Here is a 26074-nt window from a genome sequence, read left to right as displayed (position 1 = left end):
CGATCGCAGAAAGTCAATAGTGACCGGGCTATTGGATCATCCCAAACGAAACCCATTGATTGGATCAGCCGGGAGTCGGGGTTCCCTGCTTCATCGCAGCAGTGGCGAAGACATGAAATCAATCCGGTCTGTCGTTAGACTTTCCATGCCCCGACACCAGCAGCTGCCAAGGCTGGTGATCATCAGGTCCAGCACTACGGAAGTAAGTAACTCGGACGATCAGAGATATCGGAAGAGAATGAAACCCCCGGCTGGGGATCGCCGATTCGGCATTTTGTTTGTTGCTGGTGTCCTACTTGGGGATGGCTGGAGTCGCCAGCGATGATGATGAATAATAATCGATCATGCTGGACCATCACCGCCCACCTTTTCCGTTCGGCATGGCTTTGCCGAGTGGCCCAGGCGGATGGAATGTCCTTGTGCCGTAATGCCGCGCTATGCAGCCATGGGATGTCATCCTCTCTAACAGACTAGTTACTAGTAGTAGATAGTGGAGGGTGATGGTGGATGCGGTAATTCGGCGGTTTTGATGTGATGTACGATGCATGTCCTTGGGGTCCTGAAAGGTACCAAGTTCAGTTCAAGGCATCCAGAGGACCACGTATACCTCCCTCTTTCCTCCAAAGATCTTTTCCACTCCCTGCTACTTAGGAGTTGTAGACTACGGCCACTCTAGGCGTAGGGCCTTGACTAGGTCTCTTAGGTAAGGCAGACATCTCCGGAGGATGGAAGACGAAACCCGTCGCACCGAATCCCCAGTACGGAGTACATGTGCCGGTCTAGGCAATTCACCACTCTCGATCGGATATACGGCTCCCAGGGGGACAAGGTCTCCACCAAAAGTATTCTGAATCATGGGAGGAGGGGGAGGACCCCTCAAGTAAAAGCCAAAAAAAATTAAACGAAGAGAAGAGAAGGGAAAATCTGGTTAAGGGGGATGGAGTGGTTAGTAAGGTGAGGGAAAAAAAAAGCAAAGTCAAAATAATTCCAGGACGCGAGAATAAAGTAATCAGCTCAATGAGGAAATTTCAGCAAAGCACAGAAAGGAAGTTGGCACCCCCGAGGTCCGAGCCTAACTCACTCCGACGCCGATGAAGGCAGTCAGCATCGACAACGTTCCCCCCCCTTCCTACTTCCGTTATCCGTCGACTGACCCGTATCAGGTTTGATACCTTACATACAGACAGAGCGGGTGTCCGACCAGGTATTGGTTATGACGTATAGTTACTCGGTATGGAAAGTTAGTATGGGCATGTAGATACGCCATGATGGCAGGACTTGCACACGGTGGCTGCAGGAAAGGGGACGGATGCTTTTGACAGCCACGTTGGAGCGTTAATCTTGTTCCATGTGCCTTGACTTCAATCCGGCTCTTGTTGAATATTTTTCCGCCGCCCCTCATCACCAGTGAACAATTCGGACGATGGCCAGGCAGCAAACGGTAAGTAATGAATAATGCGGGATACCGGTACATGGGTGTAGTAGTACTGAAACGATACGGCGAAGGGCCCTACTGCATAACCTACAGGACTAGCGGCCGGCCAATGATCACCCCCGACAGCAGACCCGATCCATTGTGGTTCCTCTGGACTGCGTCAATAATCCCAGGGTAAGACGGCGTCCATCCTCCGTGAAGGACGCTTGCTGGCCTCCTCCCAACCTTACTATTATTATTTAATCAATAAAAAATGGATTTTTGGAAATTTCACGGAGACTAGACTAATTCGAATAAATAATCATCCAGGCCCAGCTGTAGCAGTCATCATCATCATCATCACTCTGACTTTACGTCGCCGGCTTACCTCTCTTTCTCCCGGAGCTATCATAGTTAAAGAGCTTCGACCCTCCGGTTCGAGCACGCCCACTGAGCTTCTGGACTCTTCTTCCTCCCGCCCGTCACTGAAGGTATACTTCCCTGCCTTGCCAACCTCTGGTGGACCGTTGCAACGCTATCCAGTCCTTGGATCCGGTCATCCTTTGCATTACTCATTACATGCGACTGCGTGGATCGAGCTCTCGCATTGGTTCGACGGCCAGAACCTTCTTGTGATTACACCTTCTTTGCCTTTATCCCTCTGGCCTCGTTATATCATCGACCAATCTTACGTATTGTCGATCAGTGGCCATTGCAACACCGCATCGCAAGAAGAGGTATAGGCGAGGGGGAAAAAAAACATAAGGGAAAATAGGACACAGGGAAAGAAAAAAGCAAAGCCGACTAGTTAACCTACAAAACCAACCATTGGAACTGGGTCGCAGTCATTCTTCTTTAATCATTCTTCTCCGTCTTCTTTGGAATCCCTTCTATTTTTATTTTTATTTTAAAAAAAAACTTGACCTTCCCGCGACCGACTTCGCTCATCCTCATCAAGTATATACGGCACAATGACGGCACGCCAATCATCACCTACCTCAGATCACTCGCATTCTGACGGCAATGTTCGCAAGAGGGTATGCAAGGCATGTGATCGGTGTAGATTGAAGAAATCCAAGGTAAGCCCAGCTTGGCTCACGCATCAGCATGTCCTGATGCACTGACCCGGCGCAGTGTGACGGAGCCAACCCATGTGGTCGGTGTAGGACAGACAATGCCATTTGCGTCTTTGGCGAGAGAAAGAAGGCTCACGACAAAGTGTACCCCAAGGGGTGAGCTTACACCTGTTCTGTATGCAGTCTCCGTGGCTAACCTGGTTTCCCGCCGTCTTGCAGATATGTTGAGATGCTCGAGCAACAACAAACGTGGCTGGTCAATGGGCTGCAAGAGCTGTACCGTCGCGCCATGGAGGGTGAAAGCTGGCCCGGGGAGCCGTTGAGATGCGAAGCCAATGGCCATCCTCTGACGCACGATCTGCTGACCCGACTTGGTGCCCTGGACCAGAGCAAGGGCGAGCGCTTCGAGGAGAACACCGAAGCCATGCAGCAAGACCTGTGGAGGCACAACGCCGGACACATGCAACGCCAGGAGTCCTCCGACGGTAGCTCCGAAAGTGCGCAGTCGCCCATTCTGCCCTCCCGCTTCTCCGATTCGTTTGGCCGGCAACTGTCGAGTGCATCCAGCTTCAGCACGCCATCCCAAGCGCAAGGGCCCACCATCAAATCCGAGCCTCATATGGCCCCGACCAACCCCGCCTTCGTCGCGCCTATGACTTTGCAAGGGGTGGTGAACCCGCTCGCCCTCCAGACGCCGCAGCAATGGCCCGCCAACAACTTTGGCACGTTCGAGGATATGGATCTAATAGGCGCGTCCGACTACACGAATTTGTCTTTTGAGGATCAAGTTCCGCCGTCCATGTTCAATCGCCACCATCCGATGAGCTGTATGCTCTCATCGTCCTACATGGATACCAAGGGCGATTATGAGGACATCAACCAGTTTTTAAATGCGAACGCGCCCGAAATCGCATCGACCTGAGGCATGGTCTTGACGCGATGAAATATAGCACCTAATGTCTTTCCTTTGTCTGCCAAGATCGCTTTTTTTTTCCGGCATACGCCGTACGATGTGACGCATGTATACTATACATGTTTTTCGTCTACCTTATTTTCTCGACTTTGGATTATTTTGGACCCGTGACAGCTTTCCCTTCACGTAGGAGGGTAATTGGCAGGCTGCATGGGGTTGGATTCTTCCGGGTGACTGGCATCACATTCGTTGCGGGCAAGAGATCCTTTTCTTTTTGATTTTGATGACGATGGCGCCTGGGTGTTACGGGAGTTGGAGTTCCTACAAAACATTGGTTGGGCTGGGAGGCTTGACTTCTTTTTTCCTGGATATCTTGTGTCGTGTTTGTTTTCGGGTGTCTTAACACCGTATATCATGTTATGTCTCCGACATTGCCTGAAATACAATCTTTCCCATCTACTTCTGCTGGCTCCGAACCAGGGCCGAACTTTGGCCTAGGGCGGCAGGGCCAACGGCCAACGGAGCCCGACTGCCGACGCCAGGAACCTGACGAGGATGACGTCGCGCCGATGAACAGATAACTACTGCATCGGTTGATCCTGGATCGTACGGTGAACTCGCTGTCGACTCGGTAATCTAGGCTTATCTACGACCATCGCTGAATGGTGACTAGAAGCAAGTTACAGGCGGTGACTGATTGCAACGGTGGAGGACGTCATGAAGGATAAAGACCGGGGATAGCATGGCTTATCTCCGGGGGGGGAGGGAACACCATGACGGGCCCTGGCTGGGCCACTCTGCTGTCCCTTCCCCCGATTGGGATACGAGGTACGTAGATCGTGACACGTCGAGTGAACCCTACTGCCCTCCTCAATCGTAGGTTTTTCTCGGGGGTCGGGCGACCTGGTCGCTGGGATTGTAGAGCCTTGGATGATGGATGCCCCCATCACCATGAGAAAAAGCGAAGGAGGGTCCAGTCTCCACCTTGGATACGACGGAGCCATTTTGGTGGTTGGGTCCAGTCCAGCCCACGCACCTTTTTTTTCTTGCTCTCTCTGACTATTCTTTTTTTTCTTCCATGGGCCCCAGTAGTCTTTGCCTCTTCTGGCAATGGAACACTGGAAATGGAAATGGGGGGAGTCTGGCAATCTGCAGCATTGAGGCCGAAGTGCCGACCTGCCGACCGTGCCAGACAGAGCCTGCCTGCCCTGGATCGCATCGCTTACCTTGTTGGACATCCGAGTTCCCATCGGCCTGCGCAGTGCGCACATACTGTGTATGGTGGCCAGGCCAGGTTGGGACTAAACCTTGATTTTCCTCCGGATTACGGAGGAATCGACGGGGGTTTCGATGGAGGAAGTATCTCCTGGTGGTCCACGTGTAGGTGACAGGTTTGTTTTTTTTTCCCTTCTTTCATTTTTCCTTTTTTTTTACTCTGTGGGTGTCTTTTCTTGCTTGGGGGTGTCTTCTTGACCTAGATTGTGTCTGCATCACCCAGACTCATGATGGACAATGGACTTATACTAGCTATCTAGCTCTGTCTATGTAAAAGTGTAAACGTAGATAGCTGCTTAGGGCAATGATCGGTGCCGACAGTGACAGCCCGCCTCAGGCCCAAAGCAATTGTCTGACCCTCATTATTGGAGGACTACTAGGGCCCGGAAGGGTAACTCCCGTCTCCTTATACACATTGAATAGTTTCCTGACTAACAAACGACCCCCTCGACAGGACTAGTATTAGAACATCTGCATGCAGCACTCACATCAGTGTGTGGTAATGTTGGTGTCAAGCGACACCTCCATCCCGGGGGCGGGCCTCATCCGATCGACGACGGATTTATAATCCTGACCTCAACATGAATTCAGGATTATTAAAGTCGCGGTCATATGTCGCCGAGCGAGCGGGTGATGATATTGTCTCCGAATGCAATCGGAGTTACTGCATTAGCCCATGGCGCCGGCCAGGTCCCTGACTAGGACTCACTTGTGACTGGGATACGGAGTTGATACTCCATCCATGAGGGTTATTGTTTGGGGGTAGCCCCTACTCCGTACCTAATCCCTCAAGGGGTTCATCTTTACGATGCCGAATGCCGAAGCAACGGCTCGAGCGAACCCCGGGCCGCGCGATTTATTGTGCGCTTTTCCGTGTCATAAGGATTGTGCTCAGATGGGCCGGGTGACTGCAAGTATGGTACGAGACCCTGCTAGGTGTGTTTATCTGATGTGGCTGATTACTGATCAGTAGACATCGTCAACTAGATACAACTGTCTGGACTCTGCACAGCAGCGTCTGTGCCACTGTGTCTGCCACAGTACGGAACCAGATCAAGGTCCGCGGAAGATGATTGCGTGGAGTAGGGGGGGGGGGGGGGGGCGTGATCAACTCAATTATAGTGAAACTTCATGGCATGGCATGGCTGCTAGGCAGCGCTGATTCAGCGGACACCTGCGTCGGGACGGAACTCTTGACCTCCGCAGCAGCCGACCCGAGGTTTCAGTTAGTATCCATCCCCCGTCAGCCAGCTCGGCCTGGCGCTCGCCTTAACTCCATGTATCGGCCCTATCTGTATTGTTGTCCGCACTAGTTGTACCGTATGCTATGACCGTTTCTTACCGTCTTGATGCCCCTACCACTGCTACGATGTATGGATGGCCAAGAGCTGGTCCCTGCAGCTGTTCAACGGTCGTGTTTGATCTCACAGTCTTGCCGCAACCGGTACCAGCCTTAACCATAAGACTACAGTGTTGTAGAGGGCATTCATCATTCAATTAGGAGCATTGGGTTCAACCCTTCGTCCGCATACTTCCCACTGCGTGTAGTTCCGATGCTAGTCACGCACGCAGCATCCCACCGGGTGGGATGACGGGTAGTCGAGCTAGGTGCACTAGTCTCTTTATACTTGAAGCTCGAGCTTATTAGACTATCTAGGAGGGTGCTCAGCTCTGACCGACTAGCCTAGAAAGCAAGATCACCACCGATGTCTGCTATTGTATCTGATGGATGATATCACATGATTCTGAGGGCAGGCGCCGGAAGTTTACCCGATTAGGCAAAACAGCTACAGAGACAGCGGTTTAGCCTAATAGGGAGCAGCAGAGCCATTCAGCATGGATCCTGAAGATTTAACCGAGTTTAAATGGACCTCAGCGACAGCCATACCAGCCACAGTCTGGCATGGCGTACTCCAGTTGCGTGTTTCTCCGGCGTGAGCCACAGGATCTTTGCCGCATTGGTGGTTGAGCTGATTGCGGGGTAGCGGGCGGCGTGACCCCTCCATGGCACCGCTTATATCGAACGTCTCGCTCTTTTCTTCATCATTCGTAGGTAAATCGGGGCTATTATTCACTACTACTATCACCATGGGAGACAAAACCTCAGCCAAGTTCTCGTCCTTGGGCGCCATCATCCAGGAATTCAATGTGGACGGACAGAACATCGTGCAAGGGTTCTCCACGAAAGAGCTCTACGAGAAACACAACTCGCCCTGGTTCGGCGCGAACATTGGACGGGTCGCCAACCGGATCAAGGATGGCATCATTCGCAACCTCAATGGCCGGGAGTACCAGCTTGAGAAGAATGACCCGCCCAATGCGCTGCACGGGGGAAGTCAGGGATGGGGCCGCCGCGAGTTCGAAGGCCCGACGGTGTTGAGCCGCAATGGCCAGAATACGCTGCTGTACACGTATCTGAGCCCCCATGATGAAGCAGGGTACCCGGGGACGGTGGAGTTGAGGGTCTTTTATACCACGAGTGAGGAAGTGGAGAATGGCAGCACCAAGTCCGTGCTGCACATCGAGTATGAGGCTGAACTGGTGGGCGATGAGTGCGAGGAGACGGTCATCAACTTGACCAACCATAGGTACGTACGAAGCTGCTGTGTAAGAACGGACCTCCTCACAATGGAATGATATTGACCATGCGGGGATGATAGCTATTTCAACATTGGCGGCGGCGCCACCACCGAAGGCACCATCGCCAAACTCGCTACCCAAGATTACCTCCCCCTTGAGAGCGGCATTCCCCTGGGCCCCGTCGAGCCGTATCCCAGCGACGTCACCAAGGACTTTACCTTTGGCCCGCACAACCAATTCGACGACGTCTTCATCATGGAGCGCGAGATCGCCCGGGTACCGCTGGATACGCGCGGCGAGCCCCTCCAACTCCTAGCGGAGTTCCAGCACCCGGACACGCTCCTGCATCTGCAGGTACACAGCACGGAGCCGGCGTTCCAATTTTACACGGGACAGGGCATCGACGTGCCTGAGACGGACGGGCACCCGAGCCGGGGCCCATTTGCGGGTTTCTGCATCGAGCCCAGTCGATTTGTCAATGCGATCAACGAGCCGGCGTGGCGGCACACGGTGGTGCTGAAGAAGGGGGCCAAATACGGCAGCACAATTGTGTATAAAGCCTGGAGGGAGTGAAGTGTCGGCAGCACGAATGGGGATTCCTCGATCAATAGTGGAATCTCCGTGTTGATACATGTACTCCTAAATACCTACATACTACGGAGTACTCCGTACGAAGTACTGTATAGCAAGACCCCGTTCTCTCTGTAAAGAATTTCCCCTCTGGGCCTAATGCTCCGAACCCTCACATGATCCCGCGTGCCGACTTATCCTTATCACCGTGATATGTATCCGACAGCGGGTCTATCGCAGTCCAGTGAAGTGGACGCAGTAAACGGATCCACAGTCCACCCAGCAGTTTGGAAAAAGCCTCATACGGACCGTCAGCGGTCAGCAGGCGGCGACCCCCCTAACCCAGATCGAGACTTGTCAGTCGGTCGGAAACTCGGAGCCATTCCATGATCAAATCTAAGGGGTCAGTCAAATGGACCCGATACCCATTACTGTGTAGTGTGTACTGATGACTCCATCCACGGACTGTAATCACTGTATAGGAGCGAACGGGTCATTGGACCGTTATATCCGCAGTGGCTCTGGGCTCTGGGCTCCTCCGTCTCCGAAGGATGTTTCCGACTGGAAGGTTCCACCGGTAGTTAGTAATCAAATCATTAATCAGCTCGGTCCGGTGGGCAGACCGAGTTTGAGAGGCCGGATTTAGGGATCATGGACTATGGAATAATATCCGTGGCGATCATTGTTACAGTTAGGGAGTTGGATAGGTGAATATCTAGGGAAAATGGCTCAGTGTGTTCCTGACGCCAAGCGTTCTGGAATCACGCTAGGGTTCTAGCGCTGGGGTAGATGTACTCTGTAAATGTAGATGGTTTTGAGTATAGGATGGAACTGGGATGATCTAGAGGTGCATAGACTATAGAGTATGTATATGATCATGAGTTACTCTAGATTTTGCATCTGAGCATACGGAATATGCTATAATTCCATACTTATCCCAAAATAGAAAGAAAAACAACTGCATATGCCTCTATACAAGATTCTGTAATATAAATGCATAACTATGCATTTACTTGTATCATTACAATACACTATACTCGTATTACTGTATGTATCATAATTATGGTAATACCATACCAAACACCGGGTCCAGAGTGGGATGCCGTTCCGAGTGGGAGGGCCGTAATCTTACCCTCTCTCTCTCTCTTCTCGAACTCTCGCTCAGCCTCTCGGGCACCGTCACGGACAGCGGACAGGGAGAATTCCGGTGAGTGGGAAGCTTGGCGTGGAGATCATGTGGATTGTGTACATAGTACGGAGTACGGAGTACAGAGTAGGGGGGTATGGGATAGTTTAGATGGTGGTCTGAAAGGCTGAAAGAAGTATAGTGTACGAAGTACGAAGTATACACTATGCACAGCAATCAATGAGTGATGTACCTTATCCATCTATCTAATACCGCCTCCCTCTCTAAAGTACATTGATACTAGAACACGGAGAAGATCCCATCCGGAACCCCTTTCCCATCCCCAATTCCCTTAGTCTAAATAACCCATCCCGTGCACAGAGTACATACGGAGTACTAGCTTCCATCCCGCACAGGGCCAACACATGCACACAGGCATCTATCACACGATCAGATGCATCAACCCGCGGGATGATCAGCATACCAAGCATATCCCAGTGGCTGGTCTGTGTGACGGGTTTGTGTTAGTTGTGTCACTTGTGTAGGGATTTATATCGACTGGTTTATGTAGACTGGGGAGGGTTGCTTACCCCGCATAATGCTGCATATGTTATGGATTATGCATTATCTGGAGGATGGGATGGGGTGAGTTGGGTAGGGTAGTGAGGGGCTATGTATGCATGGCGTGTGTAATGTGCATAAGTGTATTCATTTGTAGTATGGAGATGAGTATGGAGATGGAGTAGTTATGTATGTCAAGATGGGGGGGGCTTCATGCTTGCTTTGTCGGGACGGAGTAGGGTAGCTCCAGCTCAGTTCACCTCGAAGCTGTGGATATGGATGAGAGAGTAATACTATTACTATACTATACTAATACACTTACAGTAATACTATATAACCATACTACTTACAACACAGAATAGTAAGTAAGGATAAATACATCCTGAACTAATCAAGACATCGTATAAATTCTGCTGCCTGCCGCAACCACCAACCTACAGTACCTCCACATACGACCAACTCTATTAACATAAACAAGGCAGTGCAATCCCATCCCCCGACAAAGCCCCTGATGTGATGTCAGATCCATGACGCCAACCCTCGTCAAGTATACTTCTCTGGTCGCTGATTACTCCGCCATAGCTTACCTACATACAGAGTAGTAAGGTAGTTAGGTAGCTAGCTGCGGCAGTGTCGTGTCATCCACAAATCCAACGGCTTACGATTATGCTACTATGTACGCAGTAGGGAGCTCGATCCAGACCATCATCGCCCCGTCTAGCCGGGGAGGAGCAGTACGCGGGTTGTCCATGCCCATGGTCTGTGGTCTTCGTGTTCGTATTGAGGTTGCGATGGGGGTTACTTGTATCCGAGTGAAACCGACCCGAGACCGAGACTGATCGGAATGCAATGAACTAATTTAGTCGAGAGGGGTCATGTAATATGACCGCGTATTTGTTGATGTATCACTCATTCAGGAAGATTACCCTGATGGAGTTTTTCATATCATCAAAGAATGGCAGGAGATAGATAGAATACACGTGACCAGACGGACCCGAGGTCCCGCCCTCCGATCTGCCCCGCGTGGGGTTCCGAATACCTTCATCGTATTCTACTTTCCCCTCCTCCACCTCACATACCCTTATACAAACACACAACATGGCATCCCAATACGGTGACCTCCGTCACCTCCTCCCCGGCAACTACAAACGTCTCATCACCGCCTGGCTGGAAGAAGATTGTCCTAGCTTCGACTATGGCGGGTTCGTGGTGGGGGAATCTGAAGGCGAGGCCCGGTTATTGGGGAAGAGCGAGGTATGTACATACCTTTCTATCTTAGAGTTATACAGATAAACTAATCCCTTGCAAGGGGATCCTGGCAGGTGTCCCCTTCTTCGATGAAGTCTTTTCTCAACTGGGTTGCACGTATGTTCCCCCATTACCCCAACCCTAAACCCCCTCACCCTCCCCAAATACTAAGAAAAGAAACAGAGTAACCTGGCACATCCCCGAAACCACCCCTATCACCCCCACCCCCAGCAATCCCACCACCCACGTCGCCACCGTCCGCGGCCCCATCCGCAAAATCCTCCTCGGCGAGCGCGTCGCCCTGAACATCCTCGCCCGCTGCTCCGGCATCGCAACCAAAACCTCCCGCCTCGTGACCGCGCTCCGCGCCCACGGCTGGTCCGGAACCCTCGCCGGCACCCGCAAAACCACCCCGGGGTTCCGCGTGGTCGAGAAATACGGGATCTTGGTCGGCGGGGCGGATCCGCATCGGCATGATTTGAGTGCGATGACGATGTTGAAGGATAATCATGTCTGGGCGTGTGCGAATAATCGGGCGGCGGGGGATGGGAGCGGAGTGGAGCTGGCGAAGGAGGGGGGGATAGTGGCGGCGATTCCGCGCGCCGTGCAAGCGGCTAAGGCGGTCGGGGGGTTCGCGACCAAGGTGGAGGTCGAGTGTCGGAGTTTGGAGGAGGCCGGGGCCGCGATTGAGGCCGGGGCGGATGTGATTATGTTGGATAATTTCACGCCGGAGGGGGTGAGGGAGGCGGCGCGGCGGTTGAAGGAGGAGTGGAGGGGCGAGGGGAGGGCGTTTTTGATTGAGGTGAGTGGCGGGTTGAATGAGGGGAATGCGGCGCTGTATGCCTGTCCCGATGTGGATATTCTCTCGACGAGTTCGATTCATCAGGGCACCGGCATCGTGGACTTTTCGTTGAAGGTGTCGTTGCGGTAGGTGGCCTTGGGAATTGATGGGGGTGGTGGACCAAACTATTGATGATATGTATGAATTGTATGTCTATTAGAGGTTTGTCAGGACTAGCTGGGACGAACGGTTGGTCCAAGTTTAGTGTAGATGTAGTAGAATCCTGCATGTCCTATGTACATCGGTGCCATGCGCCTGGCAGAATCAACGCAGGCGACTGAATGTCCAAGAAAGAAGACTGGAACACGAGACGAAGAACCGAAGGGTATATGATACATGCAATGCTGCAAACAACCAAAAACAGCTATGAACACAAGGCGAATCATCTCGAATGATCCCGTAACAATGTACCCGAAGCCTTGCCACAAACACGCCAATGACTCCCATCAAACCTCAATGTCCACGTAGATGCCCTCGCCCTCGCTCGAGCTCAGCTCCTCGTCCCGGCGGCGATCATAGCCATCGCTGGTGCCCGGGTCCGACCCCTCCAGTCGCCCGTGACCGCCCCCGCGAATCTCGTCGTCGGTCGAGGTGCCGCCGGACAATTCTTTGCGCATGCGCTGTCGCTCCAGCTGCGCGCGGAGCCTCTGGTTCTCGGCATCGCGCTCCTCCAGCCGCCGCCGCGCCCCGCTGCGGTCCAGCAGGCGCGCCTCCCGCTCCGCCTTCAGTCGCTTCTCCAGCTCATGCAACCGTTGGATCCACTTCTCATTACTGGGGTCCGCCGACATGTGCCGGGACCGGGCCGCGGGCACCATGGCTCCCGGGCCATCGGCGAGGGTCATCGTGGCGGTCGTCGAGGACGCATGCGAGGGCTGGGGGATGCCAGTGGTGGCGCTCCGCGTCAGGCCGCGCGGGGGATTGGGTCGCTCCACCGCCGAATGGTGGCGGACCAAGGCCGCGGGCTCCGCCTCTGCCCCGGGGTCCAGGCTGAGCGTGCGCGTGGGGGACCGCGGGGACGGGGAGCCGATGCCGGCGGCGACAGCGGCGGCCGAGGTAGGCCCCCGGCTGCGGGAATGCGACTGGAGCAGGTTCAGCTCGGCCTTCAACAGCCGGTTCTCGCCCCGGAGCTTGGCCATCTCGGGCGACATCCCGGCCTGGTTGCGGCTGTGCTGCTGCGCGCGCATGCTCATCATGGACTCCTCGAGCCGGTCGAGCTTCTTGACCCGCAGGGTGAACGTGTGTTCCAGCATCTGGTACTGCTTGGTCAAGTCCCGCTCGACGCCCTTGATGCGGGACTTGAACCCGGTAATCACACTCTCGACGGTCTTGACGGCGAGCAGGAGGTTGCGGCTGAAGCCGGGCCAGAAGAGGATGTTGCCGATGACCTCCTGGCTGGGCAGGTTGCCATTGATCAGGCTGTTGGAATGCGCCCAGTCCGGCCCGCACATGGCCGACAGGCGTTTCCAGATGTTCAGGAGCATCACGTTCCGCTCGCTCAGCTGGTCGCGGAATTGCTGCTCGAGCGTCGTGAAGCGTTTGCGATCCTGATTCCGCGCGCTCTCCAGCTCCGAGATGCGCGAGTTGTTCTGCGTGATGGTGCGCGACGCCTGGTGGTGGGACTTGAGCGCCTGTTCGAACGACTGCTTGTCGGCCCGCCGCGCGTGGCGCTCGCGCTCGAGTAGCTCGGCCAGCTTGCGCGACTCCAGCCCGTGGCTTTCCAGCAGCGCATCGCGGTTGCGCAGAATCGACTCCTTGTCGTCGAGCTTGGACCGCGTGCTCTCGAGTTCCAGCGCCGTCGACTCCAGCTCCTTCTGCAGCTTCATGATGTTCGAGATCAGGCTGGAGCGACTCCCCGTGAGATCGCCCAGCGTCTCCCGGAGGTTATTCTCCAGGTCCATCAACCGCTCCTTCCAGGTCGCGGCCTCAATCTCCTGCGCCGACAGGTTCTTCTTGAGCTTGCGGGCCTCCTCCTTGGCGGTCGAGGCCTCGCGGTTCAGCTCGTTGACGATCCGCTGCACCTCTTGCTTCTCCTTGCTGCCCACCACCTCGCGCTGGTGCCGTTCCTCGGCCAGCCGTTCTTCGAGCTCGCGCGCCTTGTCCCGCTCGCTCTGCAGGCTCAACTGGTAGGTCTTCAGCTCCGACTCCAGATCCCCGATCTTGATCTTGTCGCCGTCTTGCTCCTCGCGCAGGAACGCGATCTCGTTCTGACTCGACTCGATCTGGACCGTCAGCCGTTGCACCTTGGTGTTGGCTTCGTAGAGACCCTTTTCCAGCGACTCCATCTCCCGGTTGCAGTCCTCGAGTTCCTGCTGGACGGCCTTGTACCGCTGAAGATTGTTCTGCGCATCTTCCTCCAGCCGGATGATGCCCTCGCTGGCCGAGCGCATTTCCGCTTGCAGCGCCCGGAGGTTTTCGTCCTGCACGCGGAGTTCCTCGCCCAACCGCTGGCACTCCTCCACTTTCTGGTCGAGCTCGTCTCCGAGGGCATTGAGCTCCTCCTGCGCCTCGGCGCGAAGGTCCTGGAACGCTTCGTCGCGCTCATCGGCCATCTGCAAGGCCTGGTCGCGTTCCTGTTGGAGGTTCTGCATCTCCTCCTCCGCCTGATCGACATCGGCCTGGTACGCCTTGTCCAGCGCTTCGTAGTCCCGGACGGTGTCGTCCATCTGCTCCCGGATCGCCTGGTTCTCCAGCTTGAGGGCCGAGACCTGGTCACGCAACTGGCCCACCCGGGTCTCCAGGTCTTCGCGCTCGGCATCGTCGCTCGGGGAGTGACCCGTGCCGTCGCTGGCGCGGGACGAGGGTCGGCCATGCGCTCGGGATGCGGAGCGATCGAAGATGCTATCGCCCGCCACCGATCGAGTGCCATCGCGCCGTTGGCCCAGCTTGAGCTCCTCGATCTCCTGGTACAGCCGCTCCTTTTCGCGGTTCCGGGACGTGAGCATCGACGTCTGCGCGCTCACCTCCTTCCGCAGCTCGGCATTTTCCTGCTTGAGCAGCTCCAACTCCATCACCAGGGTCGAGCTGGACGAGCTGGCAGTATGGGGATCGCGGGAAAAGTCCCTCTCCGAGGCGACCGAGTAGGAGGCCATGGAGCCAATCCGGTCGCGCTGGCCGACTCGCGCCGCGACGACCGGGAAGCTCATCTCGCTCTTCAGGCGCAGGGCTTCTTCGCGCAGGCGCTTGTTTTCCTCCTCGGCCTGCTCCCGCGCTGCGGTCTCGGCCTCGAGCATGTCCTTCCACATATCCTACCGCCCCGATGAATTAGTATCTGGAATGCGCGAAACAAGAGTTCGATCACCTACCCTCTCCTCCCGGGCCCCCACATCCGATCCCATCGGTCGCCCGTCACTGAGGGATTTCACCATCTCGGCCAGTCGTCTCTTCTCCCCTTCGCGGGCGATGCTCTCCGATCGGAGTCGCTCGATTTCCAGTTCGTATGTCTCCACTCGCTCGCGCAGGAAGAGAATCTCCTCGTCCTGCGCCGGGTCACGGTCCTCCTCGTCAGAGCCCTCGGGATCATGGTTCAGCATGGACTCCTTGTCGGATTGCTGGTCTTTGAGCTGCTTCTCCAGATCGCGAATCTTCCGCTTCAGGCTTTGACTGTCCTTCTGCAGCTTCAGCTTATCGGATTTCAGCTCCACGTTCTCGGAAATCATCTCCTTGATGCCCTCCTCGGAGCGTCGATTCAGGGCTTCGTTGAGAAAGTGGATCCGCATCTTGAGATCAAAATTCTCCTTCGAAAGACGATCAATGGTGCTGCTCTGTTCCTTCAGCGTCATCGTACGGCCGCTCTTGGCAAAGGCCGGTGTGGCGCTCGTACGTTTGTCCGGCGATGATCCACGGCCGCCATAATCCTCGCGGAATTGCTTCACGAAGGTGCTGGGCACCTGGACGTCCTTGACCCGGTCCGCGAGGGTCGTATCGGTCGGAAAGCTGTGATCTTGGGGTTTCGCCCTCGGCGTCATCGGCCCGGAAACGTCGTCGGGGCTGGATTGCTGCGGGGGGTGTTGCTCGGGCTGTTGCTGCGATTGCTGCCACCGGTACGACGACCCAGGTCGAGACTGCGATGGCCCTTCCTCCTCATCCAACGTCTGCAGGCCTCCTTCTGTAGCCACGCTGGGATTCTTCCGCTCGAAGATGTTTTCATCACTGTACCCCGAGATGCCCGATGCCATGCTCCCCAAGCTGACCGACCGAGCCAGAGTGTTACGCTGTCCAGCATGGGCTGCACCCAGATTGCCCGGTGCGGCCCCCCCTGACTGGAGAGCATAGTCGGCGCCCAGCGTCGCATCACTATTGGTAACCTCCGTCCCGCCGCTGGTCACCGAGGAATATGATAGACGATGGGCTGATTGACGACTGGTCAAATATCTCGGCCGGTTACTCCGTCGACTGCTCGTGCGGGAGGCGGCTTCGGCGTCGTTCGCGTTGTTGTCCTGGAACAGTCCCGGGGCTCCAGGCGATACACTGCGTGACAGACTGCGGATTTTATGGTGTGTCGACTGCAGTGAAAGATCTGCATCCGGAATCGGGGATCGATCGAAAGACTCGCTTGGGGTGACCTGGCTGGCGTGAGAAGCATGCTGGGATGACCTCGATTGGTTCCGGGAAATCGATCTCGCTGCGGCCGCGGCCGAGGGGGACGACGGCATAGCTTCCAGTAGCGTGGTGTGGTCGCCCGGTCGCTCCAGAGAAGCCGCGGGCGTCGCATCCAAATCCACCGCGGCGTCTGGCCTGGGTCCCTGGGTAGGCGTCTGAGGAATGGGAACACCATCCCCAGCTGCCGTGATATCATGACTCGAATCATCGGGCGCCACAAAAGAGATCTGCGTATGTTCGATTCTTGCGGGGACTGGCCCCGTCTCCCCATGGATCCCCATCAAGTAGGTATCGTCCGCACCAAGGGTCCGATTCGTCGCGGCGACCTCGATCGTGGAGGGTTCTGGTAGAAAGCTCGATTCCATGTCCATCAACTTCCGTCGCATTTCTTTTTCCCTTATGAACGTCTGGTCGTCGATCCGCTCCGGGTAGTCATCGTCGCCGGACAAAAGAAGGCTGCTATCGTCGTTGTCGGGCAAGGGGGGTAGAGACAGGGTCGAGTCATCGCGGGGGGGCTCGTCAACTGTCGATGTATCGCCGGCGAATTCGTGCGGTTGGGCATCGGCTGGTTCCCTGTGAGCGTGGTGGATGCCGCCGCCTTGATCGGAAGTTCCCATCATCATCATCATCATCATGCTTGGGGATCCTCCCCGCGCGTTCTCCGCCACCATCAAAGGGACCGAATCGCGAAACACGTCTTCCAGGGCCGGAAGTCCTTCTTCCTCCGGGGGAGTATCGGGGGGCGGGGAGTAGGACGAGGAGCAGCGCACCGGGTGCGCGAGGTCGACGGCGTTGGGGGACTCCGGCTCAGGCGAGGATGCTGGTTGAGGCGATGCGGTCGACATGGTGACGGGGGGCTCAGGGCCGGGTATTTGTTTGCTCCACAGGCTAACCCCCTAGGGGCCTAGGAAGAACGGCGCTGAAACGCGGCGCCGTCTAGACTCGGGCTCTTGGGCTTTTGTGCTACCCACTTGGCCGGGCAGCCGTAGACTTAGCGCCAATGCCAGGCCCGCCAGTCCTTCTCCGACTCGCCCGAAGCGTGGCCCCGTTGGTTGGAGAAAGGAGGGTTGACACTTGACAGGGAGAAGGGGGTTTTGCAAAAAACGGAAAGTCGCCTGGCAGCACCCGGAGGGTCGGTCGTGGTAGATGGGGAGAAAGGTGAGGTGTCGAGAGGGAATCGACGAGGTTGAGGAGCTGCCGGGCATTGTTTATTTCGCCCTTGGCCCAATCAGCACGGGCCAGGGCCGGCCCGACCTGTCCATCCCTTATCTACTTAAGTAGTGCTACAAGAACCACGGGCTTTAGACCAAGCAATCAATTGGCGTGAATTGTTCTACGTCCAAGAATCTTCATGGCACCCGTCACGTAAACCTCGTCATATCCAGATCGACGCAAAAAAAAAAAGAAAAAGACCAAATACAGCAAAGATCGGAGGGAAATGGAGAGCAAAGGCAACAGATGGCACAGGCAAAAGGAAATCCAAGATCCTTCCAGTGCAGGCTCATGGTCGGAAACTTTTACAAGAAGAGGAGAGAAGCAGAGAGGCCAAAGGATCGACGGCGGGGGCGCAATGAAAACGGGAATGGGTATACAAGCAAAAACAAAAAGGGGAGCTGCATGGGCTCCAAGCATTCAACGCCGAGAGCCAGCTCAATGGAAGGGATTCGCGCAGCATCCACCGGGGGAAGGCCAACCGAGTTATGCAGCTGGGGTGCTTTCTTCCCGCGTGGCATAGATCCGGTTCTTCTGGTCCAAGGCCGCGGAGAGCGAGTCAATATAGGTCCGGAACTTCACAATCTCCCGTAACAGATACGACGACTTGCGCTCCCAGTTCGCCAGCGCCTTGGCCGCATTGGGGTGCCGGGGCGAGAAGGCGAGAATCATGGCAGGTCGGAGCTCGTTATGGCGCTGCAGCTCCTCCTCGACGTTCTTGACATAGGTCTGCAACGCCTTCAGCTGATCGGCTTCCGCAAAGGCCGAGGCCATCATGCTCTGCTGGGGAGGGGCCCAGTCGCTGATGTGCACGCGATCCGCCGGCAGTCGGGGCCGGACCCCCTGCTGATCAATGGAACTGCGGATCGAGCTCTGGATGCTCGGGCGCGCTCCCGACGAGGACGGCGGAGTCCGGGTGCTCTCGGCGTGGATCAGGGCGCTGTTGATGACGGCGTCGCTCCATCCATACTCCATGTTACTGATGCCCCCGATCAATGGCTCCTTGGACAGTCTCGCGCTCCAGTAGTTGGCACTGGAGACGAACTCGCGGACAATCTCCGGCGTGCCCGCTTGGAAGAGATGCACCGCCCCGGTGGGCAGGCTCAGGGCCCAGACATGGGGCCGGGATTTGGAATAGCCCGGGGGTGGAAGGGCGCTGGCGATGGTTTGCCGCAGAAGGAATTTCCAGATCTCTTCGGCATTCTCGGTCCAGTTGCCTCCTCCCACCACGACCCCGCCGGGATGTCGTTGCTTGGCCTTCTGTCGGGCCGACTTCATGGAGGCGTTGAAGGAGAAGAGGCGCATCCAGCCCTGTTGGATGACGGCAAAGCACTCGTTCCAATTGCGGTCCTTGGCCCTCTTGTCGACCGAGTCCAAGTGATGTTTGTGCTTGAGACTGCCCTCCTTGGCCCAGGGAGCGCCCGCCAGTTGGAGCGTCTCATCCTCCAGCAAGGGGGTCGTCCGCTCTGCGTCTTCAAAGCTGGCAATGGAGTGGGCCGAGTCCTCGCGAATGATGGCCTGGCTCAAGGCGTTGGCGAATCCGATCGACTGCTGGTAGTCCCCGCGTGGGTAATCCGAGCCGAAAGAATCTACCGACGCTGAGGTCAGCTTCCCCGAAGAGTATTTGCTCCACGTACTGGATGCGGATGGGCTCCAGAGAGATGACTGGTCATCCAAGCTCGTTCGGCTGGAGCCCATGGTCGAAGGAGGATACAGTCGCGCTCGCGAACGAGGCTTGGAAGACCACCGTGCCGTGCCGTAGCGGGAATCTGCGGAGCGGCCGCGTGGATAGATGTCGGAGCCACTCTTGCTCACCGTACTGGGGCTTCGGCGGAGCCCACCCGGGTGAGGACCAAGGAGATTGTTCGAGGAGGAGCGCGTCCCGTCTTTCTCCACTTGGGCCCCATGTAGCGGGAGCTTCTGCTTCTGAATCGACGTGTAGAAATCTCGGAGGACCATCTCGACTTGCTGCTCCCAAGCCCTCATGGTGCCCGTGAACGGGGTGTTGACGAGGGGACCAGTGTCGCTGTCCGGGTCGCTCACCATCTTGGCCGAGAGATCCGTCCGGGAGAGTCGGTTGACCAACTTCGCAGGGACATTGCTCGGCTTGTCTGCGCTTGACGGGTCCTCGGCGGGCGCCGATTGAGGATGGGAGCCAGCAGGCGGGTCTGAAGCTTTCGACTTGCCCGTCCCTCGGGCCTCCCATCCGTCTGGAGCGGCATCCGCCGCCACGCGATGGATGGTGGGCATGGTGTTTCGGACAAATTGGGTCTTGGTCATCTTCTGCTCAATATCCGCCAGGTGCAGGTCGGTGTTCAGTAGAAGGAGCGAGTAACAGATGGTGTGCACAACATCTAGAGATCGTTAGCGATGCTACCCAGCAGCGAGGCAGGGCCATCGGGGTGCACATACCAGAAGCTTTGAAGCTATGGCGCGGGTTGCACTCGCACCACCGGGTGGAAAAGGCATCTAGGACTCGGTCCACTTGTTGGGTCTCGCCCTTCAACACCAATCGGTTGCAAAGCCTTCGAAGTGCCGCCAGTATGTGTAAATTGGACCAGTCGAAGAGCTCCATGTAAGCCTTACGAACCAGGGCCCGGTCGGGATCGCCGAGCCAAGCCGCGGCAGGCTCGCTCCCGACGACTTGATCCTGGCTGTCAAAGAGCATCTGCGCCTGTTCTTTGTCCGTAGGGGTCGGTTCACCAGGCGGGACCTCATCGGGCTTAGTCTCCGGCGGATCGGCGGGCTTGGGCTCGGTCGAGGTCATTGCTGCACTCTCCGAGGCCGTATAGTAGTTCGACATCTCCGAGATGGATGCCCGTGGGGAACCACTCAATCCCGTTGCAGGAGCAGAGAACCGGCTGACACTATCGAGACCCTCTCGGTACAAGTCGGAGGCATGCAAGTCCCTGGGTTCTTCGGGCTCCTTCAAGCTGGAAAGAACATCTTCGGAACTGTGGGTGGGCGTCACACTGATCTGAGAGAAACTCTCCATTACGGGCGACAGCGAGGTCACCGCGGTCTCCTGGGGTTTCAGACCGCCTTGTGAGCCAGAGGCGTGGTCATTGTCCACCGAGTCCCGGTCACTGCTGCGCGAGTGGACCCCATCTCTAGATGCCCTCGGGCCTGACTCCTGGCCTCCGGACTGGGGGACGGGCTCTTCCTCGCCGTTGCTGTTGCTGTTGCTGTTGCTGTTCCCCAGGCCGGGAGCATCGGGGGGATTGCCGGACGACACTGGCGGATAGAGACTGTATTTGGCCTTGGAGGGTCCGGGGGTAGTCAGCAGGCTTCCTCGCTGGTGGTTCTGTGTCGACGGCGCTCCGGGATTCTTGGGCTCCGCATCGTCGGGCGCCGCCCGCAACTGCGAGACCTTGTTGGCCTGGGTGGACATCGGTACCCCGGAATCGACGAGATAAGGGTTCATTACTTTCTTCAAACTACTGGCTGGGCTAGGTTCGGGCTTCATTAACTCCGTCGCCCGCTGGCCGGCAAGCTCTTGAGGAAGCACGATCGGAGGCGGGGCACTTTCAGCAACGGACTTCTTCCGCCGGCGGAAGAAGGACGACTTCTTCGTCACCACCTGATGACTGCCATCCCGAGCCGTATTGCCACCCACCACACTATGCTTCAGCGGTTGTCTCCAGCTCTTAGCATTGGTGGCCAGCCCATTAAAATCCTTGAGGTCATTCTCCTGAGCGAACGGGTGGTCGGATTGATGGTAATCCGACGGGCCGAACGTGGGAGCTTTGGAGCCAAACACGCGCCGGAAGAAGCCCGGTCGTTCCTTGGCCGGCATCGGCTCGGGCGGCGGAGGAAATATCGGTTTGTTGAATGATATGGTTGGACTGGGCGCAGGCGGGTCGAGCGAGGCCGGTATTGCTGGCGGAAGCTCTAGGCCCGAGTCCGCAAGATTTGCTAGATCGAGGTCCCGGTTCCTGATGATGCCAGTACCGATGTTGTCCGGGCGAGACTTCCGGTTAGGATTCGCCCGTGGGGACTTGATACTGTTTCGTCGCGATGCAACGGGCGTTCGGGACTGCTGCGGGTTCAGAGAACCGGCATAATCCGCTTGTGATGACGCATGGTATTTGCTTGGACCCCCGGGAATACTTGGTGTAGGAGCCGCATCGAATTCACTGAACGACCAAGAATCGTAGTCGACAATCGGTTCGGGAAAGGGAATGAATGGCTGCCGAGTCCCGAAGTCAAAACTTGCCGAGCGCCTCTCGCCGGTCGAATCCGCTCGACGATGTAGCAGAGGGGGGCCAAAGTCCAGGTGAGAGGAGACGCTTCCTTTACTCCCATTTCGGGTATTGCGAGCCCCTGCTGCCGTAGTCGAGCCCGGTCGAAAGTCATACAGCTGGCCGCGCGAGCCGGTCCCTTCGCGACTGCGCGTGCTCCCAAATCTTCTTAGACTGGAATGGTAGTTCGAGCTGCTGTTGCTCCGGCGACCTCTCGGGGGTTGGGTCGCCTGCCGCGCCGCACCCTCCTCGAACGTGCCGTCCACTTCCGACGACAAGGATGACGAAAAGGTATGCCCGCGATAGCGTCGTTGGACCATCGAGTCGGGCGAACCGTGGCCGTACAAATCCGTCTCGAAGACCGAATTGAATAGCCGGTAGTCATCCAGCACTGAGCCCGATGCAAACTGATCTAGGGAGAGGAGCATATTATCAACGATCGATGTGCGGGCTGCATGCTGCGGAGACAGGGACAGGTCGTGAGGGTCTCGCTCGTCACAGGACTCGTTGCTTTCGTTTGCGTTATCCGCTGGGTTAAAGTCATCCAAGAATGTCTCACGGACGGAGGGTCGCGCATGCGTCCCTCTCCTGGTAGACTTACCATTGACGGCTTCCGAAGGGGGAGTGCGCGGAGGGGAGCTGTCGACGTGCTGCTGAGGCATTCTGAGACTGCCCGGTCGTATGGCTCGGCTCATTGATGGGTATTGGGGACCTGCGGCATTCGTGGTATTCAACAAGATAGGAGCCGAGCGGGTCTAGAAATGATTGTCGCCAAGTCCCTGAGGGATCGTTGCCATCGACGACGGAGCAGGAAGACGCTTGAAGCAATTGTCCCGGACACACGATCACCGATAGCTCGGGGTATCACCCTGGAGCTTTCCCTCTAGTCGCGTGGCCAGGATCGAATTGGAAACTCGAATTGAGACCTGGAGGAATCAAGTGGACCGTCGTCAGGGCGCAGTCAAGGGTGGTTTGTGTCACTTGTCGGTCATTGCGTGAGGGGGAGGGGAGTAGTTATTTCGCAGTGTAAGGGGGATCCGCCGTTGGTCCAATGCCGGAGAACGTCTGTAGGGCTTTTCTCGGGGCTAGTCAGGTCAGTGCCAGTTCGAAGCGAGAGCAGAGAGACGCTGAAGGAAAAATGGAGCGAACCAAGGACGAGGACAGAAAAAGAACGGGGAACCGACGGGCTCAGATGACGATCGTGGGGGAGGGTCGCCACGGGTGGGCACAGGCAAAAAGAGAATGGAAGGGTTAACGATCGAACGCTTCAGGAATCCGCAGCAATGGGAGGAAAAACGAATTCCTGAGCAAGCCCCAGACTGGCAGGTGAAGGGCGCACAGGAAACGGCGGATCAGCCGACTGAGAAGGAGGAGGACGAAGAGGAAGAAGACGTTAAGACTTTACTCCGGAGTAGTTTAGGGGATGGATGGACTTGTCACGGACAAGCGACTAGTTGCGTAGCGTTCACTAGTCGCCGGCCTAGAGTCCGTCTAGCGTCCAGGGCTTCAGGGGCACGCCTGCCCACCTGCATACGATCCAGTCTCGAGGATGTCACCCATTCGAGGACCAGGATAGATGAACTAGATCGAGAATACAATCAATACTACCCCAATACCAGGTAATAATGTGTCTAGTATTGATATGAACCGCTCCCGATCTATCATCTCCTCCGAAACTGGTCCTGGCGGGGACCCATCGCACAACTCCATCGCACAACTCCATCGACGAGCTCCATCAGCGCAGGTTTCGTGATGGAGGATGCCAACTTCCTTGGGGCTCGGGCCTGCATCGATCACAATGCATCGCCTCGTTGCTGCCGGAGATTTACCTACTGGCGCTGCGTCGCTGACCCCATCCCTGTCCAGGCCGGCCAGGCACCTCAGAACCTGCCTCCAGACCTCATGCCGCAAACTTTCCGTCGCCCGAAGCTTCAGGATCGATCCCTCGCTCCATCCTTTCCATTTCCAGCGGTCGACAGGGAGAGTGACACCGAGAAATTAAGGAGCCGCTCTCGGTTGCAGCCGGCGTTGCAGCTTGTCCAGATCTGGCAAACCTGGCGACTCTTTGAATGTGATACATCGCCGTGTCCACCACTCGCTGGATAGTTGATACACCGGCGGGTTGAGGAGCCGATCATCTGCAAGGATGTCATGATGGGTTTCCGGCCTTCTAGCTAGTTAGTTATCTAGTATCTAGGATCCACTTGATGCCATCGTCCGATGCCCGTGCCGACATGGTAAGACCTATCGGGTATCGAGCACCCACGCGACAGAGGGCTCTTCTCGTAAATCTGAATAGCACTGAAAATATCATTAGAAAGGGAAGAAAACAAATGAAAAGACAGAAAGGAAGCAAATCAGTAAGAAAGATACCAAGAAAGGAAGAAAGAAGGAAAACCAAAAGATGCCTGATTCTTCAGTCAGCCTACCACTAGTACGAATCCGAGACGGAACCGGGTCGAGGTTGATCCGGGGGGATGGCGATGACATAATACCCCAACGGTCGTTCGCTCGACGGGCCACCGAATCGCAATGAAGGACATCCAAGCTCCCTCAGGAACCAGCTCGACTCTTGACGTCCGGTGGCAGTTGGCCGCCCGATACATGACATCCGCCCTTTTCCTTCCCATGTCCTAAGATCGGGGTCTCTCTCCAACCCCACTCACCCTCACTAAAAGATGAACCCTCACATATCCGTCCCCCGCCAACATGCCAGCCCGTCCAGCTTCGGCGGCACCACCCCAGCCAGCCGCGGATCTAGTATCCGGATGCCGCGATTCTTCAAGAGGTACGCCTGATTGTGCCCTCCTGGATGGCGGAGAGTCATGATGCGCCTGTTCAGAGCGCCCTCCAAGGCCTCGCGACCCGACGACCCGCTGCTGACGCCCCTGGCTATGTTTCAGGCTGTTCAAGTTCCCGCAGATGGACTTCGAGATGGCCATCTGGGAGATGACATCGCTGTTGATTGCACCCAAGAAGGTCTTCAAATCAATCTACTACCATGTAAGTGTGATGGGAATCTGCTGGATGGCGCGCATCCGATCATGCTGACTCCATGCCCGAACCGCAGAAACGTATGTTGCCCAACCACCGCGCAATCAATTCCCCGGCATGTGATCAACAACCAGCCCTTCCAATGCTAAGATACATTGTCTAGAAACGAAAAACACCTGGCACCGTCCTGACCCCTCGTTCGCCTACCTCCTCTCCTTCTTCCTCCTGCTCACAGCCCTCGCCTGGGGTCTCGCCTATGCGCCCTCCTTCGGAGCCATCGTCCGGCTCTCTCTACTCTTCATCTTCCTCCACTTCATCGGCTCGTCTCTTCTGGTCTCCACTGTCGGATACTTTGTGATCCCGCGGCTGTTTGGTCCCGATGGCATGGCCGCATCCCTGACAGGTTTCAGAGGCGGTCGCGGACGGAGACGCGGCGCGGCGCAAGGCCTCTTCACGCAACCGGGAGAAAAGGACCAGTTGGAGTTTGGATACTGTTTCGATGTAAGTAGCATCTCCCTTGAGAATGGGCAAGAAGAGCGGTGGTCATTAACGACTTGCATCAGGTCTCGAATCGGGCGTTTTTCCCATTGTATCTACATCTCTACGTCGTCCAATTCCTGCTCCTCCCGCTTCTCACGCGCAGCCCGAGCAACTTCCTCGCCACCTTCCTTGGAAACACCCTTTACCTCTCCGCGCTGACGTACTACACTTACATCACTTTCCTCGGATACAATGCGCTTCCATTCCTACACAACACGGAACTCCTCTTGCTCCCGATCCTGGCGTTCGCGGTCCTGTGGCTGGTCAGTCTGATTGCAGGATGGGGGGTCGTGATGCAAGGAGGGGGAGTGGAAGGTCTTTTCTGGGGCGCATGATCCCCTCCGCAGCATAGCATTTTCGAGCGGCGTTCGAACATGCCAATCACAGTGTTCCTGCTCCTATCATTCTCCCCTATGATGGACCCGCAGTCCAGGTTTCTTCCTTTTCCGTTTCGTTCTGGCGCCGGTGTATATGGTGATCTTTTGGTATGAATCATATGTTGTGTCTGTTAAGGGAATCGGGTTCAAGGAGCATAATGTCGTTGCATCCGGGGTTACTGTTCATCGCTTCTACACGCTGCCATCGAGCTCGGGCAGGCGACAAAGACAGTGTCGTATATTGTACAGCATAGCTGGTTATATAGCTTCTATACATATCTCCATATCCACACCAGCATGGTCGCTTTGTCAAGTTATCTGTCCGGACATTCTGGCAGACGACTATACAAGTAGATCCAACCTCTCTCCCCAAGACCCTCTCGAACAAACAAAACAGAAAGGAATAAGAACAGGCAGTAATCATTCATTGAGATTGCGCGTGCATTACCAGAAAAGCAAGCACACGCCCTCGCCCCTCCGATCGCTATCCAATACATGATATATGAT

At 56.1% G+C, this 26074-nt stretch overlaps 7 protein-coding genes across 7 annotated transcripts; 4 read left to right on the top strand and 3 right to left on the bottom strand.

Annotated features, from left to right (window-relative positions):
- Nucleotides 1–2382: 2382 nt before the first annotated feature.
- Nucleotides 2383–3412, top strand: BO80DRAFT_343492 (Zn(II)2Cys6 transcription factor domain-containing protein; the record flags this gene model as incomplete). The annotated part of the gene is made up of 4 exons (XM_025715234.1): nt 2383–2493; nt 2549–2646; nt 2710–3027; nt 3064–3412. Coding segments are annotated over 4 exons (876 nt in total), but the record flags the coding sequence as incomplete, so codon positions are not given.
- Nucleotides 3413–3748: 336 nt separating this feature from the next.
- BO80DRAFT_9304 (uncharacterized protein) lies at nt 3749–4828 on the bottom strand. Its single transcript, XM_025724928.1, has one exon. The coding sequence runs from the start codon at nt 4672–4674 to the stop codon at nt 4084–4086; it is 591 nt and encodes a 196-aa protein (XP_025580665.1). The 5' UTR covers nt 4675–4828; the 3' UTR covers nt 3749–4083.
- Nucleotides 4829–6683: 1855 nt separating this feature from the next.
- BO80DRAFT_420635 (aldose 1-epimerase) lies at nt 6684–7835 on the top strand. Its single transcript, XM_025718409.1, has 2 exons — nt 6684–7266; nt 7339–7835. The coding sequence occupies exons 1-2, from the start codon at nt 6767–6769 to the stop codon at nt 7829–7831; spliced, it is 993 nt and encodes a 330-aa protein (XP_025580664.1). The 5' UTR covers nt 6684–6766; the 3' UTR covers nt 7832–7835.
- Nucleotides 7836–10484: 2649 nt separating this feature from the next.
- BO80DRAFT_9168 (nicotinate-nucleotide diphosphorylase (carboxylating)) lies at nt 10485–11872 on the top strand. The gene is made up of 3 exons (XM_025724914.1): nt 10485–10769; nt 10825–10880; nt 10947–11872. The coding sequence occupies exons 1-3, from the start codon at nt 10614–10616 to the stop codon at nt 11692–11694; spliced, it is 960 nt and encodes a 319-aa protein (XP_025580663.1). The 5' UTR covers nt 10485–10613; the 3' UTR covers nt 11695–11872.
- BO80DRAFT_420632 (putative anucleate primary sterigmata (ApsB)) lies at nt 11785–17351 on the bottom strand. Its single transcript, XM_025718408.1, has 2 exons — nt 14907–17351; nt 11785–14849 (listed from the first exon to the last, which is right to left on the bottom strand). Exons 1-2 carry the CDS (start codon nt 17046–17048, stop codon nt 12051–12053), a joined length of 4941 nt encoding a protein of 1646 aa, XP_025580662.1. The 5' UTR covers nt 17049–17351; the 3' UTR covers nt 11785–12050.
- Nucleotides 17352–17901: 550 nt separating this feature from the next.
- On the bottom strand, nt 17902–22318 carry BO80DRAFT_470430 (Sec7 domain protein; the record flags this gene model as incomplete). Its single annotated transcript, XM_025723067.1, has 2 exons — nt 17902–19769; nt 19828–22318. The coding sequence occupies 2 exons, from the start codon at nt 22316–22318 to the stop codon at nt 17902–17904; spliced, it is 4359 nt and encodes a 1452-aa protein (XP_025580661.1).
- A 1875-nt stretch (nt 22319–24193) lies between these two features.
- BO80DRAFT_420628 (unc-50 family protein) lies at nt 24194–25857 on the top strand. The gene is made up of 4 exons (XM_025718407.1): nt 24194–24444; nt 24560–24663; nt 24814–25151; nt 25214–25857. The coding sequence occupies exons 1-4, from the start codon at nt 24335–24337 to the stop codon at nt 25523–25525; spliced, it is 864 nt and encodes a 287-aa protein (XP_025580660.1). The 5' UTR covers nt 24194–24334; the 3' UTR covers nt 25526–25857.
- The last annotated feature ends 217 nt before the right edge of the window (nt 25858–26074 follow it).

The sequence above is a fragment of the Aspergillus ibericus genome (genome assembly GCF_003184845.1).
Source record: "Aspergillus ibericus CBS 121593 unplaced genomic scaffold BO80scaffold_1, whole genome shotgun sequence".
In the NCBI taxonomy this organism is placed as follows: Eukaryota; Fungi; Ascomycota; class Eurotiomycetes; order Eurotiales; family Aspergillaceae; genus Aspergillus; species Aspergillus ibericus.
Note: the sequence above shows the minus strand (reverse complement) of the source record. Positions and strands in the feature narration are given on the sequence as shown.

What these genes read in the sequence shown, in the direction of transcription:
- BO80DRAFT_9168 (XM_025724914.1), top strand. Translation starts at nt 10,614, where the DNA reads ATGGCATCCCAATACGGTGACCTCCGTCACCTCCTCCCCGGCAACTAC. An exon ending in GGTTATTGGGGAAGAGCGAG is followed by an intron (nt 10,770 to 10,824) that starts GTATGTACATAC and finishes ATCCCTTGCAAG; the next exon opens with GGGATCCTGGCAGGTGTCCC. An exon ending in TTTTCTCAACTGGGTTGCAC is followed by an intron (nt 10,881 to 10,946) that starts GTATGTTCCCCC and finishes GAAAAGAAACAG; the next exon opens with AGTAACCTGGCACATCCCCG.
- BO80DRAFT_420632 (XM_025718408.1), bottom strand. Translation starts at nt 17,048, where the DNA reads ATGTCGACCGCATCGCCTCAACCAGCATCCTCGCCTGAGCCGGAGTCC. An exon ending in TGGGGGCCCGGGAGGAGAGG is followed by an intron (nt 14,850 to 14,906) that starts GTAGGTGATCGA and finishes TCGGGGCGGTAG; the next exon opens with GATATGTGGAAGGACATGCT.
- BO80DRAFT_9304 (XM_025724928.1), bottom strand. Translation starts at nt 4,674, where the DNA reads ATGTGCGCACTGCGCAGGCCGATGGGAACTCGGATGTCCAACAAGGTA.
- BO80DRAFT_420628 (XM_025718407.1), top strand. Translation starts at nt 24,335, where the DNA reads ATGAACCCTCACATATCCGTCCCCCGCCAACATGCCAGCCCGTCCAGC. An exon ending in ATGCCGCGATTCTTCAAGAG is followed by an intron (nt 24,445 to 24,559) that starts GTACGCCTGATT and finishes GCTATGTTTCAG; the next exon opens with GCTGTTCAAGTTCCCGCAGA. An exon ending in AGTTTGGATACTGTTTCGAT is followed by an intron (nt 25,152 to 25,213) that starts GTAAGTAGCATC and finishes GACTTGCATCAG; the next exon opens with GTCTCGAATCGGGCGTTTTT.
- BO80DRAFT_420635 (XM_025718409.1), top strand. Translation starts at nt 6,767, where the DNA reads ATGGGAGACAAAACCTCAGCCAAGTTCTCGTCCTTGGGCGCCATCATC. An exon ending in ATCAACTTGACCAACCATAG is followed by an intron (nt 7,267 to 7,338) that starts GTACGTACGAAG and finishes CGGGGATGATAG; the next exon opens with CTATTTCAACATTGGCGGCG.